We start from the raw sequence: 21631 nt of genomic DNA, 5'->3' as shown, positions 1-21631 counted from the left end.
TGAGTATTGTGCATTTTGGCAGCTGAGCATATCTGTTACTCATGCTTCTTAAAATGAGAGGCACTGTGTTATATTTTTGGAAAATTAGTTGTTTATTTCTCAGTATCAGATCAATTGCAGCATTAAATTAACAGTGAATTATTTGACTGAAATAAGTCTACCTTGGTAGCCTGGGGCTGAGTTGCAAAAGTAAATGTGAATATTGTCCTGAATTTTTAATTTTTTCTTTAAGTAAACCAACTATTAAATGTTGCTCTATGTTAAAAACAGAGCTTCTTTTGAATAAATGTGATACACTTAAAAAGTGAATGCCATTTGATAATTATCTTAGAAATAAAGAAATAAATTTTAAAAATCAGGTTAAAAATATTGTTCCGATAAATTTAGTGGCTCTTTTTGAAACTTATCTAAATCCGAAAGGATAGTTTTGAAATGGATTCTTCCCAAGCAGTAGTTAAAAAAAGTAATTTCAAGCGGCGATGCCTTATGAGAAAGTTGTTTTAAAATAATCCTAACCTTTAAACATATACAAATAACTGTTTCTTTAAAATTAACAACATCAGATTGGGCTGGTTTAAAATTCTAGAACATTTAATTTTCTGAGACAGAGGGATTAATGTATACATATGCACATCCTTACCATTTTATAAAGTCTTGGACCAGAGAATCTTAATTTCTTGTCAAAGAACACAAAGTAAATGTACTGTCTGATTAAGTTTGTAATGGCCTAGACATTCAGCTTTCATACTGGGGTTTTGGAGCAAAATAATTATCATCTTTCTAGAGATACTCCTACTGACTTCCTAGAAAACATTATCAATTGCTAGAGACTTATTTCCAACAATCTCATTCCCAAAAGTCCTAAGCCCTGAAGTTCTTCACAATGTCCTGGCATCCTGGGAATTCACTTGATCTTCTGGGCAGAGACATTTCAAACTCGGGGAACACATGATGGGAATTTAGTTTCATGTGTCCCAAAGATATGTAATTCTCTTTGGAGGTTTTACTTGATAATAGCTATGCCCCAGAAAACCATCTTGTTTAACCAATGTGATAAGTTGACAATGTAGTTTTTCTCTCTGATTATAATGTACTCTGTGTAGTCAATACACTAGTACCATGTGAGTGTAATTTCCTCTTTTATTTTATCTCCAATGCACTGTATTATAAATAAACAGTTAAAAAAAACACCAAACAAATCTGTTGCATCTCCTTTTAAGATTGTACCACTGTAGACACTTGTTCTAGTAAAGTAGAATTGGGCGCATTTGATTGCATTTAAATTTTTCATGCTTCAGCAGTTTGGCTGGGAGCACAGTAAAGAAAAATCCCATGAGCGAGGATAGTTTAGAATAATAGAACTTGATTTTGTGTATTATAGCGGCAACATTTGCGCTGCTTTAGTTAGGGTTGTGTCAGCACTTCCATTATAAACCCCTGTTTTCAGGGGGTATAACTAGGGAGATTTTTTTTAATACAAATTAAAAAAACAATTCATTTGAATGATTTTTAAGTTATAATAGTGCAAAAATAAAACAAAGTAAAGTCATATATAAATTGACCATCTCACAAGGATTTTGATTCTTTTGCTTATTAGTTTTATATGACAGCAGCTAAAGTAAGATGCTGTTCTAATATGCTGGGGGTGAAAGTTTTGGTAATGAAAAATTACTATGTGAGCATTAAAAATAAAAGTAAACATCCCACGTGACACTTTAAAACATTAAAACAAGTGTATATTTGACTTATGAGTTTCTAAAGGAGAGTAACCATGGTGCAATGGTTATGGTAAAGGCATTGCCAAAAGTCAAGTATCTTCACAGCTTCCAGAATAGTTCAGTTGGTCTAGTAAAGTGTTTTAAAAGGGAAAGCCAAAGTAAAGAAATGAATGAGGATTTAATCAGAAAGTTGAAGCATTCTTTAATAAAGTAATTGTGCAAAAAGGAATCGGTAAATTGAATCTAATAATCAGTAAATTTAAGACTTGTTTAATAAACTGTGTTTTAAAAAGAATTTGTACACATTTTCCTTTTAAAAATACAACAAAACTACCAAACTACAACAAGAACAACAATGAAAGAAGCCCACCAATTTTATCAAAAGGAAATGGCCTGCAGGGGGACAATACCACAAAAAAATCACTGTTTTCTCTGCGAACAACATGCTGAGAGCTACAGTAAACTCAAGCACTTAAATAAAATATGATATGGTAAAGTATTCTTCTTGGAACACAAATGTTAATTCCTTTGCTAAAGGGAAGGGTTTCAAAGTTGAGTATGCCCTCCTTGGTTGTTAACAATAATCATTATTGTCCTACCTTCCCCCTCTCCTTGTCCCCTAATGATGGTGTGAACTGAGGATGAGCAGTCAAATTTAATATTGCTTTATTTTGGCAGCCTACCTTTTATTTGCAACCTTGATAGACATTTGTATTTGGAGGTGCAAAATAAAAGACAAATTGTGTGATGTTATAAATAGGTAGCTTTCCTGAATGGTCACTGGAGGAATCACCAGAAGACTGTTGATGAAGTAGAGGTGAAGCCTTTCCTCACTAATTGTATTCAGCGTGTAATTTCTAAACTTCCCTCTGAATTTTGATTTTCAATTAACACTCCCCATTTGAAGATAATTTTCTATTTAATGTAATTGCAGGAAATAATTTATTGGCTGATTAAGACTGAGGGCCCAGCCTTCCTTAAGAAAACACTCTAACAAACCAGCCTTTAAACTCAACTCAGCTTTGGACAGATTTAGTCTATTTTTACAGCTGCACGGTTGTGTTTAATTAGGATTGTGCACTATTGTTCATTGGTGCAGTTTATACTTGAAATTATTCTTAAGAGACTTTTCATTTTGGGTTTTGTGTCATGATTAATTTATACTAAAGCAACAATCACAGATATTGCTATTGGAAGGAGCCAAGTCACTTTATAATAAGAGGATGTTTGTTGGGGAGCTAAAGTCACTCTGAGTTTTGCCTTATGACTTCCAATTGTATGTAACTGTTTTTAAAAGCAGCAGTAAATTCATTCTTTTGTTTTCCATGTGAATGATTACATTATTGGCACTATCATTATCTGGACTATGAAAACACTCTTGTTGTTCATGGTAAACTCTGGATAAACTTGCAGACCAGTTATAATTTGCCTGGTGTTACTGTAGGATTTTACAGTGATTCTTGTACAATAAGAAACATCCTTTGGTAACATTTTCTACACATGCATATACATTTTTCTATCTGTGAGTACTGATAGAAATAAGTCAAGAATATACTTATCTGATTCTTTGATATAGTACTCTTTAGGGCATTTGATTTCTTTCCCCTCAAAGAGAATATAGACGTTCTTCTGCACTTCCTTTTCCCCATGTTATTTTCTAGTATCAAGTCTAATGGATGAAATTTTATTATTTGTAGAATGATTATTATAAGTAGGTATCAGCATTTTAATATGTTTCAAAGCACTTCAAAAGCCTGTAATACTTTTATTTAGAACTGTGCATAATTAGATTAGCTGATCTTATATTAATTTTTTTCACTGTAGGATACTAAATCTGAACCCCCTCATTAATTGTGAGAAATTTAGCATTAGCTGTTAAATCCTATGTGAAACATGGGCTGCTACATAAAAACTACTGTTTAAATTGGAATTAACTTAATTATTTTTCTTTGCACTTGATATTTCCTTCACTGCAATATTCATGAAAGCATGTGACAGATTTGTAAATTTAACTGTTAATCTCAGATTTCTAGACCCTTTAATCAGTATTTATTTGTCTGTAGAAACAGTACTAGCAAGTTAATGATTTGCTAATTTGAAAAATGCTCATGTGGTTTCCTATGTTAACTGATTTGTGCATTTTTTAAAAAATGGTATGAAATCAATTAATGTTAAAGAGCAATTAAGGTGGAGATTTTATTCCTTCGTTACACAGCAGTTTTAGAGCTAAAGATGCTATAAACCAAAAACAACTTAAAGTTTTAGAAAAAATTCTCAATTGTCTCTTAAGTTATAAACTTTTGATGGTTTTGTTTCTAAACATTTTGCTAAGAAAATCATGTTGATAAAGCATAGAATGGAGACCTTGTGCAGAATGCAGTCAATGTTTACTTGTGGGTACATAGATGAATGTACAGTAATTGTTTTGCAGTTTTTTTAAGTTTATTTATTTATTTATTTATTTATTTATTGAGAGAAACAGAGAGAGAGAGAGACAGAGAGAGAGAGAGAGAGAGAGAGAGAGAGAGAAGCAAGCAGGAGAGGGGCAGAGAGAGAGAGAAAGAGAGAATCCCTAGCAGGCCAACATAGGGCTTGATCTCATGAACCTGAGATCATGACCTGAGCCAAAATCAAGAGTCAGATGCTTAACTGATTGAGCCACCCAGACACTCTTGTTTCTGCAGTTTAAAAAAAAATATGATGTATAGTAGGCATTTTACAATTTTCACAGTAAATGTTTTGAATTTTGTATGTACTTTCTAATATAAAATAGAGGCATAGGTATTTCATATACTCTATTCAAATGTTATAAAATTGTCCTAAGACTAATCTATCAGCCACTCAATCAATATGTCACTTAAAAGTTAAGTTAAAGTAGTTGACACATTTGGAAGATCTTTAGAAAAGGATCAGATTGACACTAAACAATGTTAGGACTAGCACTCATAGGTGTAGTTTACAAGGTATAAACTAAAGTCAGGACCAAATTTGCTTAGGACTTTCAACATGTATTGTGAATTCTCCTGATTATATTTTCCCACATAGACTTCTTTTGTTCTTACATAAAGCGTAAGAGAAATTTGGATATTTGTACTTTGAAATTATTCTTCAAACTGGCTTATTTGCCAGTTTATTCACTTATTTATTTATTCCCCCTCCCCCCCCCCCCATTGTTAGCCATCAACTGAATTACTCTTAAGAAGCTAATAATCTAGTTGGGAGAATTGGGAGGAAAAATACACATATGCATATACTATACATTATGAAAACCTGTTCCATGAAAATTTCATTTGTGGATGGAGAAGGGAGATGTGTAGCAATTACTAGGAAGAGGTTTGCTGGGTTAAAAGCAGAGAGGGAGAGTGGTACAGATGAGCTGAACTTTTATCAGTGGTTTAAAGTAGCTCATAAACAACTTGAAGTTAGAGACCCTACTTTTTTTCCTGAATTAGTCAAATGTAAGGGATGGTTTGTTCTTTTGTCATTGACAGATTTTTTGAACCCATGCTCTTTCTCTCTCTCCTGCAGAAGAATGTCTTCCAAGCAAGCCACCTCTCCATTTGCCTGTGCAGCTGATGGAGAGGAAGCCATGACCCAAGATTTGACCTCAAGGGAAAAGGAAGAGGGTGGTGATCAACATGTGGCCTCCCATCTGCCTCTGCACCCCATAATGCACAACAAACCTCACTCTGAGGAGCTACCAACACTTGTCAATACCATTCAACAAGATGCTGACTGGGACGCTGTTCTGTCGTCTCAGCAAAGAATGGTGAGCTTTTAAAATCTGGCCACTGTCACTAAGCGTGTCCTTTAGTATGGCCTCATCACAAATACATGTTTTAGAGAAAGCTCAAAATACATATCATAGAATTATTTGTGTTCGGATCATGAAACAAACACCATGTATATTATTAATATTACTAATATGCTAGTAACTGGGAAAAATTGGAAAATGGTTTCTGATTTAGTTTTTTATACATTCTTAGGTCAACTTGCCAAAAGATATTTAATTTAATTTGGGGGAGTTTTGGTTATCTTATTTTCTGAATCTCTCTCTTTTTTTAAAGTTTATTTATTTATTTTGAGAGAGAGAGAGAGAGAGAAAGGGAGCAGGGGAGGGTGGGCAGAGAGAGAGGGGGAGAGAGAATCCCAAGCAGGCTCCGCACTGTCAGCGCAGAGCCAAATGTGGGGCTTGAACCCATGAACCTGTGAGATCATGACCTGAGCCAAAATCAGGAATCAGACGCTCAACTGACTGAGCCACCCAGGCGCCTCTCTGAATTTCTTAATAAGGTGGTAAACTTGATAATAACACAAAATAGGTACGATCAAATAAAGCGTGGCTGTGTATTAACATTGAAATGTTGTATTAAGCAAACATGTCTATGTGAATGAGGTCATATGGTGAATACATATTCAGTGGAGGAAATGCAGGTATTTATCATTTTTAATGGTCATTTTTGATTTATGATAAAGCTTTTCTCACTTTGTGCCTATACATTAATTTCAAAAGGACGTGCAAAGCTCCTGAGTATCATTCAATCAGACTTCAGGAGTTTGCCCTGAAGGTAGAAACATCAGATCCAGGGAGTGTATTAGCCAGCTTTCCCATGCTAAATTCTGTCTCTAGCCATCAAAACAGAGGCCACGGTAAGTGGCATTGTCTAGTTTAAAGCAAAAATGTCCAATTTTTTAGCATCTACAACTGACCAAAACCTTAACATATTTTATTAGAGTAGGAATTGAAAACCTGTTTTACATTTCTTAACTTTTGGTTGATGTTAATGAAAGATATCTTAAGTGGCCTGTCATGAAAAGTTATATTCTTTAGTAAAAAAATAAGGTAATATTTAAAAACGCCTTTACAACTGATAACCTATGTTTAAATTCTTGCTCTGTGCTTAATGCTTAATGTCGAAGACTTGATTCCATAAATTATGGAGGCAGACATTTTTCTTTCTCAGGTGATTTTGCAGGTACAACTAGTGCTCTGTAACAGTAGGTGAAAAGTAGGAGATTGGGAGAAAAATAAGACTTTTCTAGACTAACTTTTCTAGACTGTGAACTTAGGTTCACAGGGGATTATCATTACACAATTAATAGATACACTGGAAGATTTATTTTCCTTACATGGGGAAAGAGAAAGTATAATAAGGCAAGACTAAAAGTTTTTCTGATTGAACTTAATCATTTTTGTACTTCCAAGATAGCAAGGGTGAAATAGCTAGTCACTGCCACTGGCTTTTTGAGAATATAGTAGGGCCATGTTTTATTTTTATGTCATCAAATATTTATGGAGCACCTTTTCTGGGTTCAGTGTTCTACTCGGTGCTGGCTGTATTGTGGTGGAAAAAGCATGAATGATTATGCTTTCATGGAACTAATATCTAGGAGAGGGGACAGAAGTTAAATAAACACACATACATAAGTATATAATTAAAATTGTGACATGTGTTAGGAAGAAAAAGAGCAGAATGCTATGTGAGAACATAATGGGATAAACCTAATTTAGAATAGATGGATAGGGATGCCCTCTCTGACTTAAGGATGATAGGAATAGCCAGACAAAGAATAGAAGAAAGAGTAAAAATAGCAGAGGGAACAGCATGGAGGAAATATTTGAGGGGAGAAAAATATAGCTGAGTATCAGGAAATGAAAGATAGTCTTAGTGGCTGGAGTGTAATGAATGAGGTTACAGGGTAGCATCAGATATGGTTGGAGAGACTGGTAGAGGCTATATCCAACAAGACCATATAGATTATGTGATGGAAATGAGGTTTGCATCTAAGTGCAATGGAGAATCATTGAAAGGTTTTAGAACATTGCAGATAGATCACTCTGTCTGTAGTATGAATGGATGGGAAGGAGAGAGAGTGAAAGGAGTAAGACCTATTGGGAGCCTACTTAAGAAGTCCAGTTAAGAGATGGTAGTGGTTTGGGCAAATGGGATAGAGAGAAAGGATGGACTCAAGATCTATTTTACCACTTATGCCAAATATAGTCATGGACAAATAAAAGTAATGAAGCTGAAAAATATAGGTTGAGGCAGAAATAATACCCTTTAAATTTTACTTCTTTAGAGAACTGTAAAATTTTGTTTGTATCTTGGCAAGTGCCAAATTGCTTCAGTGAGTTATTTGCAAAGTTTTATGATCTAAACTTTTATCAGAAAATAGATATTAATAATTTGCTTACCAAATTTATATTAAGAGGGATTTATGGTCGTATAAAATAGTTAAATTCGCAAATATGTTATATATTAGTATAAAAGAAATCATATTTGCTGGAAATGTTTTCAAACTTTCACTCTCTTTTGATATCAAGCACTGCTTTCCACTGGAGCCTTTGTGTATTCTGAATGTCTAGAAGCCAAAATATTTTGTTTTAACTCCCACTCTATAGTATTTCCCAGCTGTGTACTTATATGGTATAATAAAAGGATTTAACAAATGGGAAATAGCAGCTGCATTTGGAAATTCCCTTTGTGCTCCCTTTTCATTCGATAGATTCAATAATGTGTAACAACTGTAGCATCAGACCTGTAATGACTTACACTGCAAGTATCATATCACCAACCAGTTTTTCTTTATGGGGAAGAAAAACAATAGAAAGGATTTTAGGTTTCTGGGCAGTCCTGAAAACCTACATATCGAGTGTGTGTATATGTGTGTGTGTGTGTGTGCGCGCATATGCATATGTGTATATGTGCACGCATGCATGTGTGTGTATGTGTTGGGGTGGGGAGACGACTGAAGTAAAATTTAATAAACATTTTACCTCATTCCACTTTCAAATAATTAGGAATCCAAAAGTATTGTCATGATGTTAAGTGAAACTTGGTTGTTCTCTTATACTTGTTACCCACTGTAATTGAACCCCATAAAATAGGTGTGGAGAAATAAAATTTTAAAGTAAAAAACAGTAACACAAATTCTATTAGCACCTATTCAGTTTCCAGTTATTAATTTTTTTGATGGCCTTCACTCATGAACAGTAAGAAACAAAAATTTCTTATCTCCTGGGTTCAGGAAGGGTTTAACTCTGAAATATTAAGACCACAGAAGAGCTTTACTGTAAAGAGGGGGTAAAGACAAAGCAGAGAAGTTCTGCTAATCCCCACTTCCTGATTAGAAAAAAAAAATCTTGAAATGTTGAAATTCTGCTTATTCTGACGTGGCGTTCCAACAAAATATGAGACCCCACAGTTTCAAACAAGGAAGATAATTCATTGTGGCATAAGCAAAGGAGAATAGAAATTTTAGAGTTTGACATTCAAAGACCAATTTGAGATTAAAAAGTTTTAGGCTCTGATTTTAATTATAATAGCTTATGCTATAGACACCAAAATTCTTGATTTTAAGTTTCCTGTAAATTGATAAATTCCATCTGAAGGCTGAAAAGCTAGTGTAAATAAAAATTTACTGTCCTTTTTCACTATATACAGCCACTACTATTTTCATTATGGTATGGGTGTGCCAGTACTTTTTTTTTCCCAGAGGAATATTGACACTGTCTCCTGATAGGTGTTTTTGTTCCCATAAGGACTGATTCATTAGACAGTAATAAATTCACATCATTTTTTCATGGAAAAAATGTGTAGTGTATCGTTCTATTCAATGTTAACAAGGATGAAGGAACATTTTATGGTTATATTTAGTGACTGGAAGTATGATACTGTGTGTAACCATTGTCTCCTAAAGATTACTTGAATATATAGCACCTACTAAGTTCCAGGCACAGGGACTTTCTTATGAATAAATCAGGAAAGAGCCCTGCTATCCTGGAACTTCTAGTAGTATTACAGACAATAAAGAAGTTTCACAGAGTGAGCCAATGTCAGACAATGATAAGTGGAATAAAGAAAATTAAATAAGAAAATGTGATCAAGAATGACTAAACAGTCCAGAAGGTCTTTTTGAAGGTGTGACTTTTGAGTTGAGATTTGAATGAGAAGGAACAAACTATGCAGAAATTTGGGGGAAGACACCCAGCTAGAATATACAGAAAGTGCAGCAGCCTTTTTCATTGGTGTATTTGAACAACAGAAAACAATAGAGTGACTGGAATGGAGTGGGTGTGAGAGAGAATGGTATGAGATGAAATCAAAGAGGAAGTCAGATGCTACAGACTTTGGGGGTATCACAGGCTACAGTGAGGTGTTTGGGCTTTACTTCAAGTGCAACAGGAAGCCATTGGAAAATTTTAAGCAAGAGTCTAACATGATTTGGTTTATGTTTTAAAAATCATATTGGCTGCTGTGCAGGATACAGATTGTGGGAGATAATACCAGAAACAAGGACACCTAGTAGGAAAATTATGGCAATAGTGCCCATGAGAATTTGAGGGTAAATGGAAGAGTGAACAATTAGAGAGGTTATTCTTCAAGTTCCCCTAGATTCTGAAGAGGACAGGATTCACACAGAAGTTGAGGAGAGTATTTTAAGCCTTGTGGCCATGATGTTAGTCAAGAGAGCAGAAATTTAGTTAAGAATGAACAGGAAATGAAATTGTGAAGATCAAGGAAGAGGGCCAAGGGTAGGCTTGTTCCTGGACAGAAAATGGTCCCATGTGAGGACAGAAGCTTTTTACTTAAGAGGGAATTGGTTGCAGGTGACTTCTGGGGCAGGCCATGAGGATGTGGGCAGAGTACCAACAGTATCTCTTACAAGATCCAAAAAGTGACAACAAGATTGTTGTGCTCTTGCTTGCATGCTTATATTGATATGTAATGTAAGTCAAAATGGGATTATATGCATCTGCCTTTCAATTTCTGGTGTAATTAAGTAAAAATAGCCATGCTGGACCTTCAGCCCCAGAAAATCAGAGCTTCGTATTTTAGAGATCTACTTAAATTCCCCTGAGTGAGTTTTATCTTTTAGAAAAGTTTTAAAAATATTTTTTCACTGTAAATAAAAGATGCCAATGATGGCCTTTGCTGTAATTGAAAGAAAATAGTCATAGGCATGTTGGGATATTTAATAAATACTAGGAACAATACTGTCTTGCTCGTAAACAATTTCTCGTTTCTGCCTTTCTTGCTTTTAGTCCAAAGAAGTTGCTAATCAACTCTGGAGTGTTCTATGCAGTTCATTTTGAGTCATAAAAATTCTGGTGTGAACTTTGTACTGTGACTGGGATTGGAGCTGTTGTCATACATGATAACATAGTCCAGGAATTTTGAGTGAGGATTTAATCCTTCTCCACCATTATTTATGTTGTGGTAGGATTTTAGAAGATTTCTAATTTTTTAAGCTTTTAAAAGATTTTAAAAACTTGTTGCCAGTTTTTGGTAAGATTTAGTCATTTAAGATAGTAAATAACACCCAAATGAAATGTATTTTCTCACTTTTATTGAGACTGTACTTTAGAGAGTATAGTGAAACCCACTAGTTTGCCTGGTCCCATTTTGTAATCTTAACACCTAAGACAAGATTTATGTGCATCTTTTTGTACCTGCTTGGTCTGTGAATCACAGGAAAAGAACCATGAACTGACAAGGTTTAGACTTCCTGGAAAATTTAGTTACTACTCCTCTCATTTTAAGATTTTGGAAATTCATTCAATTTAAGTAAATTTCAAACCTAGACTTCTGGTAACAAGTGAAAAACTGTCTGCCCTTGTCTCCTGAGTTATGAAACAACGTTCTCCAGGAAGCTCTGTTGTAGATTTCCCATTTTCTGTAAATTTGAAACTGTATTAGTACATAGTACTGTCTCTTTTTAAACCTATTTCAGAAATTTAATGACAGAAATGTACTTACAATTTGAACCAAAAAGTAAAACTATATTTTATTGCATGGTGTGGGTAGTGAAACAGACAACTGATGTCTAGTGTTAACACAATGATCATCTTTGTATTTCTACACCCTGGTTATGTGCAGTGTTTCATTCCTGCTAATAAAAAAAATGTAGATCTTTAAAAAAAGATCTTTCCCAAATCTGGGTTCTTTACATTAAACAAAATGATTACTGGTATGCTACTGGAAAATATCTTGATGTTTATGGAAACTGGAATTATTTTATTATGAACCTTAATGATATAATACATCTTTAAATACACTTTTTGGAAAAGTTTTCTTACCTAGCATATTATCAAAATCTTTATCAAAAGTAGAAACATTAACATGCTCTGGTATAGTTGGCTTTTTTCCCCCTTGGGCAAGAAGGAATCAGGTATGCATGCTGATTAACACACTCCAGTCATTAACATGTGATTATGTGGGCTGCATATTGAGCACCTGCCAAAATATAAAAATCCAGTACTTTGCTACATCTGTGCAAAGACTTTTTTTCATTTCTTTTGTATTTTGACAGTTCAAGGAATATCAGGCCCTGGTATTTTTTTTTCCTCAGTGTAATAAAATTGTGTATACAGAATGTTTTCAAGGAGACGAGATATGCCATGTTTATTTTTATTTTAATCTTTTAGGCTGTATAAGAGCCAGTGGCTGGAGTTTGCAGAGCACTGACTATAACATGAATCTCTTAACAAACTCCATTACTGGCATTCACTTACAGTTTACAGCATTCCTTCATGTTCATAAGGATTATCTTTTCTGGGATTCAACCAATATTCCCCTAATTTGCTTCATTTTTATGTGATATCTTTATGCCTCAAAAATATTTTGTTTTCATTTCTTTCACCAATATGCTGCTAGTGTACACGTCATTGTGATGCCAAGGCTGCTCCTGTGGTTTGTTTTTTTTCCTGTTGACTATACATATGCAAATATTCCTTCATGACCAAAGTATAGTTTGGGTTCTTTAGCATTTCAAACACTTAGGAAAGATCACTTTTCAATAATTGTTTAAAATAAGACTTGATTATTAATAGAAAATCTAGGATGATCTAGTGTAGCAAATCAACCTGATTGAGCCAGGCCTGTTCTAGATAGCTTTATTTTCTCGATGGATCCAAATGACATTTGAATACAGTAGACTATCTTTTTTTTTTTTTTTTTTTTTTGGATAGACTTTTTATCAAATTGATCAGTATTAATCAATGGAAGCTGATCTCAGGACACCAGTAATTTTCTGATTAAAGCAGAACTCCACAGTCTATATAAGTGGTTCTGATTAATGTACACTTTCTTGTACAGAATTCCTTCTTGCCTAGTGATGATTGGGATACATCACTATAATGCAGTATGATAACGGGAATAATGAAATCTGTGCATTCCTATAAGGCTTCTAAGCAACGTGTTGTAGAGAGCAATGTATATATTATATAGCATGCAGTCTTTTCCATGACTAATTTGAACTTTTCATGATTAGAATGAGATATGAATCTTCAGGTCCTTCTATATCAGTTTGAATAAGATGGTAGTACTTGTGATAGGGAGCATTTTGCTTTGGAAGGAGGAAGCTGGGATTGTATTTTCACTCCTCCTGTTCTACCTTCTTCTCACACTAATTTGGATAGGGTTGCTTTCCATAAAGGCAACTTTACCATAATGAATCATTTGGAGATGAGATTGAAAGGGCTCTCTTTGATTATTGAGTCAAACCACCTGCATTAAGCAGGAAAGAGCCTACTCTGTTCCTTACATGAACATACCCAATCTTTCTTGAACACTGCTAATGAATGTGCCTTAATTATCTTGATATGCAAATTATCCCACTGTTTGATTGTCCTCTGCAATAAGAAGTTTTCCTTGCTTTCCAAGAGAAATGTAACCTTTTAAAAGAAGAACAACTTCAAGCCATTATTGCTTTTGTTAATATACCTTTCAATGTGATGACACTTATTTTTTTATATTATTAACCTTTTAAGTATTATTTTGGTATTACTGCATTCTCATGACCTCTAGGCATTATTTTTCTAGGTGATGCAAATTGAGTTCAATAATATATCTCTGTGTAAACCACATTCTCAAATCCAAAGTATAAATTATAAACCTTTGCTAATAAAATTTTATAATCAGGTAAAAATTAGAAATGAATATTTATACATTTCATTTATCTTCTTTATATTTCATTACCATCCCAGAAAATGGAAACCTTATTTAATAAAATGATTGGGAACTATTTTGTAAACTTTTGCTTTCATTATAATTTAACTCTGATTTGTTTTCACTGCTGGTGTACTGAGAGTACGTAGAATACAATATTCTCAAGTTCATTAAACTTCTGGGAAGAAATGTGCCCTCATTTAAGCATAAATAGATTATGGTGGCATAATAGAAGAGATTCATTTACCTTGAAACACACAAAATGAACATTTTTTTTTTGGCAATTACTGTTATTTAGGAATTTTTTGTTTAGCTCTAGTGGTGACTTAGTAGCTTTTTTACAGAAGGACTGGGTTAGCTAAGATTAAGCTAATGTAATCCATAAACAAATTGAGAAAAGTTTGCTCCTGAATTCAGAGTTAATATGTGGCCTTCAGTTTTTGAAATTATTTTGTTCCCGGTGTGCTTCTACCAAACATACCTCTTGTTCTTATACTGGCATATCTTGTATAGGGGTTGATTATAGTTTTTTTTTTTTTAGCTTTCTGAAATTGTGAGTAAGAATAGAGTTTCGCTGTCCTTTTGACTACTGTCCTTGGATCCATGAGGATGCACACAATAAAGCAAGGAATGACCTGAATCTGAGTTTTTTGAGTATTTGGAAATTAGAGAAAAAAATATAAATTCATGCCTATGTTCCCTACTGGCTGCCCCTCGAGAAAGAGGCTGGGCTCTAAGACTGTAGGTGAGCCATCAATTCCAGGTTGTGTGCTGCCCCCAGGTATAGCAATGTATGGCTTCCAGACATTGAGGGCATCTGAAGACAGAATTAGACCTCTACTTACTGCTTTCTGGTAAATTGGTGACATTTTTGTGCCTACTTTCCCTTTTCCTGGAAATGTAAATACAGATAGATAGAATAGATGTTTTATTAGCAACACAGTCTCTGAGGTATCATTTTTAGTCTCTCTGTACTTGTTCTGTGTGTTAAAAGCTTAAATCAGAGAACTGGAGAGGTGATTTTAAAATTTCTGGGTTACCAAGAGTTTCTTGTTAATCCTTTACATGTATGAAATTTGAAGGCTTTTGTGGTGTAATTCTCTAAATTGGGACCCTCACTGGACAAGATCCAGTGAAGAGAGGAGGTGTTGGAATCCCCAGAGCAGTTGTGAGGTTTCAGTGTGTATGACAGAGGCAGCAGTTTGTTCTCTAGTTGTTCATCTCTGGACAAACGAGGCCATGGGAGGACTTCACTGTTAATAGAGCAGGATCTCTGTTAGGTAACAAACGGATTTAACAGGACTTGATTGGGATCTGGTCCTTTTTAATATTAAGAATTGTGAGATATAAAGGGCATATGCTGAACTATTTTTTATGTGACCCCAGTCTCATCATTTTCAGATAGACAACCAAGACATAGGTAATTATTATACCGATATTTGTTTCCGGGGGGCTTAATTACTACCCTTTCCCTAGTGAGTCCCAACTACCTTACCTTTTTTCCTCAAAGTTTTAATATCTCATTTTTTTCTGCAGCTACTCTGATACCCTTGAATGATTGCAGATCCCTTTCCCTTACAATAGCCCAGGTTTCTGTCTTGAATTATGGGGAGGTTTCCCAGAAGCTGGATTAAATGGCATTTCAACAGATTACTTGTGTCATACTACAAGCTCTTCTCTTCCCTGTTAATTCTGAGCCAGTGTCATACAAGAGGTCCCTGGTGCCCCGATTCTCCTATTTTTAAGGCTATTTGCCTGTTTGGGGTATAGGTTAGGAAGGTTTTTTACTTCACCTCCTTTGCTTCAGCTTCAAAATTCTGGTGTCTGGGTTTGTCCACTATTTCAAAGGGCTCTTCATTATTCCTCATTTGGGTGATAGCTAAATGGGTTCCTGGTGATCTTACTGATACCTGGATCCAGTGATGTACGTATAATTTAGGCATCTACCATAGCCTTCGGTTCATTTAAAGCATACTAGCTGCTTTGGTGATTCTATATAAAAAATACAGTTATTTTCATAAGTGCACTGGTATCTCTTTAATGGGGAAGAAAGAGAAAAACAACTGCAGAAAAGGACACCATGAAGATAATAGACTTGACACTAGAGTAAGTATTTATCTCATAAGAAAAGCTCTGTGGAATTGTTTGAGGCTCTCCATGCAAAGAAACTTGCTCTGTTAAAACTTGTCCGATTATACTTCTCTAACTTCTGCATAATCACACCCCTTATTCCCTAAAGCCTCAGATTGTAAAAAGCAAGCAAATAAACAAAAATTTTTGATTTAGTGGAAATGTTTTCCTTGAGATTATTTAGAGGAAACATAACTTAGAGGAAAAGACATTGCCTTATTTATCTCTGCCACTAATTTGCTGTGTGACCTTATAGAAGTCACTTTATATCTTTGGACTTCAATTTCCCCATCTCAAAAATGAAAGATTTGAGCTGTAATCACCAAGTCTCTTGCTGCTTTTAACTTTCTGGGCTTCAAAGTTGAAACTGTCTTAGCCAACTCAACCTAGCCCGGTAGTGTTGTTTAAGTTGAGTGTCATATGGTAGTTTGAATACTAATGATTTGCCAGATGAAAGTAACTGTCTGGAGTTGGTAGGCACACAAATCAGCTAATAGCTGAACCTTGATAGAATGTTGTCCCATGTGCCTGAAAGATCTTCTTACTATTCCATTACCAAAAAATCATAAAATATTCTCATCTCTGGGGCTGCCTGTCCCGTGACATTAGATGTTTAAAATATGATGTCTCTAAGGCAGTGATAGTGTGCCTTAATTCTCTGTTGTTTAGAATATTGAGTACATTCAGTTCAGGGCACTACTATTTAAGAGCGGGAGAAACAAATGAGAACACAGTCAAGGGAGAATGATCAGGATGGCTGAACCATGTCTTATGAGGAAGAAATCAGAGATGTTTTGCCTAGAAAAAGAGAAGATATAAGGGTAGTATAATAGCTGTATGTTTTAAAATGTTGTCGTTCTGAATGTTTACATGGGATATAAGAAAGGTTGAAATATTATTAATATTTTATTAACATTAATATAATAATATTCTATAATATTCTTTTGTTAATATTCTTATTAATAGGAATGTTTGGCAACCCTGCACAGACTGCTTTGGGAGGTATGGAGGTGTTTAAGGAGAGGCCAAAAGAATTACTTGTAAGAGATATTGTAACAGTGAACATCACTACCACCAACATCACCATTTAATGAACACTTACAATGTTACAAGTACTGTTCTAAGAGTTTTTATTTTTATTAATTCATCTGTTTTTCATAACAATGCTATGAGATAGGTTCTGTACTGCTGTTATCACTCCCATTTTATAGATGGGGAAATTAAGACACAGAGAGGTTGACTAACTCACCTGTGTTATATGGCAGGTAGATGGAAAAATTGCGATTTAACTGCAAAATCTGGCCCAGAGAGCCTATGTTTTGTTAACTATTATACCACCTTTTTCTGCACGGGGTATGAATCTTAGGTGGGATTGAGCAATTGGATTTTTAAGGACCTTTGAATCTTGAGATTTTGATTCAATATGTGAGGGTGATATGTATAGATGAGGCAAAGCTTTTCTATGTGCTTGTCTTGACAAGTTGGGGAATTTAGTATTTTTTCTGTATTTTATTTCCATTTATTAAATATCATGGTGATGAGGACATTTAAAAAAACTTAGTATTGTGATTTTTTTCTTTGAATCAAAATAACACTTTAAAACAATAGCTTTTATTTATTAGACTTGAGGAATCATGACACTGTAGTAAATAGTGGTAATAAATTTATATTCTGATGAATAACGAATAAATTTATTATTATTAAACAGTATAATAATAGCGTAAGGTGGCATGGTTTTGTGCCAACTTTGAGAATGCTATATAAATCTAATATATTCTACCAAGTTTCAGGGTTTTTTTTAAGTTTATTTATTTTGAGAAAGACAGCATGAGTGAGTGAGAGGGGGGCAGAGAGAGAGGAAGGGACACAGAGAATTCCAAGGAGGCTGTGCACTGCCAGCGCAGAGCCCAACGTGGGACTCGAACCCACAAACCATGAGATCATGACCTGAGCTGAAATCGTGAGGCCTGAACCCATGAACCATGAGATCATGACCTGAGCCAAAATCAAGAGTCATACACTTAACAGACTGAGCTGCCCAGGTGCCCCCAAGTATCAGTTTTAATAAAAGAGAAAAAGAATAAAACTTTGTTTTACTCTTAGAGTTAATGATACTTTTATCAAGAATAACCTGCTGTTAATTGGAACCAAATTCAGTGTTTTCATTTATTTAAGCTTCCTTAAACCAATGCTTTTCCTTAAAATATGTCACATTAGAGAAAAATGTACTTCTTCTTCTGAGAAAGAACCTATAAATGTTAGCAATTTAGTTTTCAGCATATTAAAAAGGTTACAGTTCCTTTGTTAGCAAGAAGTTATTGGAACCTAGATTAGGTAAAGCTTTATCTGTCAGTCACCCCATAATACTGTAGTAGAATATGTCTTATACCGCACAGTTGTCAGGTAGTTTTGGGCTCATCAAAAAAGAGCGTTAGAAGTGGGGAATCAGAAAAAGCAGTACGTATCTAGTGCATATACATATATATGTGTATATATATACATATATATATCTTGATATATATATCTTAATTAAAATATATTAAAATACATGTGTATATGTAATGTAACTTGAATGCTTAATTGAAACTTAAAATATATAAAATGCAGTGCATACAAAAGGAGGGGTGTAGAGCCATCTGTTCTGGCAGAGAAGACTGATCACTGACATGGCTGAATTGGTAGTACACCAACTTTTAGTTGGTTTTATTATTGTGTTTAATTTCTTTACACACATTGCATCCCATTAATTTCCTTCAGTCAAAGACTACCAAGAACACACCTGTAATGGAACAAATTGGTTTTATTACTCATTACAGTCGGGAGAACACACACCACAGGGAATCATCGAATGCCTCAGTAAGAAAGTATTCAAAAGAACATTTTGTAGGATTTGGGTTTTGTTTGAATGATTTGAAGTAGGGTTTAAGGAAACAGAATCTTGCTGTAGACTGGAGGCTGTCAGAAATCAGGGGCAAACCTATAATTTGGTATCCCAATAATCTTATCTGGGGGGGCGGGCAGGTAGACTAGAATGAGGATAAAGCTGTAATTGGAAAGGCAGTATAACTGAAATGGAAAACAAAAACAAAAACAAAATGACAACAGGAGTGCAATAAGACTGGACACATTTAATTCAGCCTTGCTAGTAGGTGGAGGAAAGAGTAAGAGAGGGTAATATTCTGTCCCTACAGTTAGGTTGGGCAGCAGGTAGGAAAGTTGATTCATGCAGCTGCATAGAGAGGCTATTTCCTAATCATTTCTCCCAGCACCAGTGACTTCCATTTGTATGTAGGTTTCAACTCCATTATGTAGGGCAAGATTCCATTCCTGACCTATGGTCTTTGCTTGTCTCGGTTCCTGACATCTTGTCTGACTTTTGCAACCTCAGCCTACAGTTCTCCTCTGTTTGCAGTTAGGACTACCCTTTCATATTCTTGGTCAAGGTGCAGTTGGCAACCCAGATGAATTAGAGCAGTAGTGTACTGTAGCTGCTCCAGGACAGAATGGAGATAACCCATATGCAGTTAGGTTAAGTGGGAATTGATAGAATGTATCCCTAGAAAAAGCTAATTACCAATGTTAAGGTTACTGGGGTTTTGTGAGGGGTCAGGTCTTGGAATTTGTTTGGGATGACTTTATATTAGTTTGTGATTTTTTGGGCATTGATATAGAAGAGAGTAATGTCATGTAGTATTTATTATTATACTTAGATGAACAAGAATAAGTTAAAACCTAAAAATGGTGCCAGTGGTCATCATGACTGTATTTTCAGAATTAAAAATGGAAACACAAGACTATTGGACAAAGGGCGTTTGAATTTAGTAAGGGTAGTTATCATTGTTCTGAGCACTTTATATACTATTCATTTCTTACAGCAACTATTTGAAGATATAATATTGACTCCATCCCATAGAAAGGCAGAGTCTAAGTCCCACCCTCTTGACTATGTGCTTTGGTGTCTTACTATTGAATAGATTGCACTGACAGTTACATGGCATGACTCTTCAGACTAGGTTAGAAATAGTGATATAGCTTTCATCTGACTCTTTCTGGGGGTATGCACCCTTGGCAATCTGAGCTACCATGTAACAAGTCCAACTAGTCTGAAGCTAAAATCTTGGAGAGAAAGATCATATGAAGGGATCACATAGAGATAGAGGAAGATGTCCAAGAAACCCCAGCTTCCAGCTCCACACTCTTGAAGTGTTCCCATTTGTGAATAAAGAAGCTTTTTTTTTTTTTTTTTTTTATGCCAATACCATGCTGTCTTGATGATTACAGCTTTGTAGTAGAGGCTAAAGTCTGGGATTGTGATGCCTCCTGCTTTGGTCTTCTTCTTCAAAATTACTTTGGCTATTCGGGGTCTTTTGTGGTTCCATATGAATTTTAGGATTGCTTGTTCTAGTTTCGAGAAGAATGCTGGTGCAATTTTGATTGGGATTGCATTGAATGTGTAGATAGCTTTGGGTAGTATTGACATTTTGACAATATTTATTCTTCCAATCCATGAGCAGGGAATGTCTTTCCATTTCTTTATATCTTCTTCAATTACCTGCATAAGCTTTCTATAGTTTTCAGCATACAGATCTTTTACATCTTTGGTTAGATTTATTCCTAGGTATTTTATGCTTCTTGGTGCAATTGTGAATGGGATCAGTTTCTTCATTTGTCTTTCTGTTGCTTCATTGTTAGTGTATAAGAATGCAACTGATTTCTGCACATTGATTTTGTATCCTGCAACTTTGCTGAATTCATGTATCAGTTCTAGCAGACTTTTGGTGGAGTCTATCGGATTTTCCATGTATAATATCATGTCATCTGCAAAAAGCGAAAGCTTGACTTCATCTTTGCCAATTTTGATGCCTTTGATTTCCTTTTGTTGTCTGATTGCTGATGCTAGAACTTCCAGCACTATATTAAACAGCAGCGGTGACAGTGGGCATCCCTGTCGTGTTCCTGATCTCAGGGAAAAAGCTCTCAGTTTTTCCCCGTTGAGGATGATGTTAGCTGTGGGCTTTTCATAAATGGCCTTTATGATCTTTAAGTATGTTCCTTCTATCCCGACTTTCTCAAGGGTTTTTATTAAGAAAGGGTGCTGGATTTTGTCAAAGGCCTTTTCTGCATCGATTGACAGGATCATATGGTTCTTCTCTTTTTTTTTGTTAATGTGATGTATCACGTTGATCGATTTGCGAATGTTGAACCAGCCCTGCATCCCAGGAATGAATCCCACTTGATCATGGTGAATAATTCTTTTTATATGCTGTTGAATTCGATTTGCTAGTATCTTATTAAGAATTTTTGCATCCATATTCATCAGGGATATTGGCCTGTAGTTCTCTTTTTTTACTGGGTCTCTGTCTGGTTTAGGAATCAAAGTAATACTGGCTTCATAGAATGAGTCTGGAAGTTTTCCTTCCCTTTCTATTTCTTGGAATAGCTTGAGAAGGATAGGTATTATCTCTGCTTTAAATGTCTGGTAGAACTCCCCTGGGAAGCCATCTGGTCCTGGACTCTTATTTGTTGGGAGATTTTTGATAACCGATTCAATTTCTTCGCTGGTTATGGGTCTGTTCAAGCTTTCTATTTCCTCCTGATTGAGTTTTGGAAGAGTGTGGGTGTTTAGAAATTTGTCCATTTCTTCCAGGTTGTCCAATTTGCTGGCATATAATTTTTCATAGTATTCCCTGATAATTGTTTGTATCTCTGAGGGATTGGTTGTAATCATTCCATTTTCATTCATGATTTTATCTATTTGGGTCATCTCCCTTTTCTTTTTGAGAAGCCTGGCTAGAGGTTTGTCAATTTTGTTTATTTTTTCAAAAAACCAAC

The 21631-nt window shown here is 35.0% G+C and overlaps 1 protein-coding gene across 14 annotated transcripts in view; it reads left to right on the top strand.

The window, feature by feature from the left end:
- Positions 1-21631, top strand: part of SOX6 (SRY-box transcription factor 6) — a 377057-nt gene that overhangs the window by 10339 nt on the left and 345087 nt on the right. For all 14 annotated transcript variants that reach the window (XM_042907314.1, XM_042907313.1, XM_042907310.1 and 11 more), the window contains exon 2: positions 5247-5487. In XM_042907314.1, coding sequence (XP_042763248.1) covers positions 5247-5487 — 241 coding nt within the window. The remainder of the gene's footprint in view (positions 1-5246; positions 5488-21631) is intronic.

Source organism: Panthera leo, chromosome D1 (genome assembly GCF_018350215.1).
Source record: "Panthera leo isolate Ple1 chromosome D1, P.leo_Ple1_pat1.1, whole genome shotgun sequence".
Lineage (NCBI taxonomy): Eukaryota > Metazoa > Chordata > Mammalia > Carnivora > Felidae > Panthera > Panthera leo.
The sequence above is the reverse complement of the archived record's forward strand: the minus strand, read 5'-3'. Positions and strand labels throughout refer to the sequence as shown.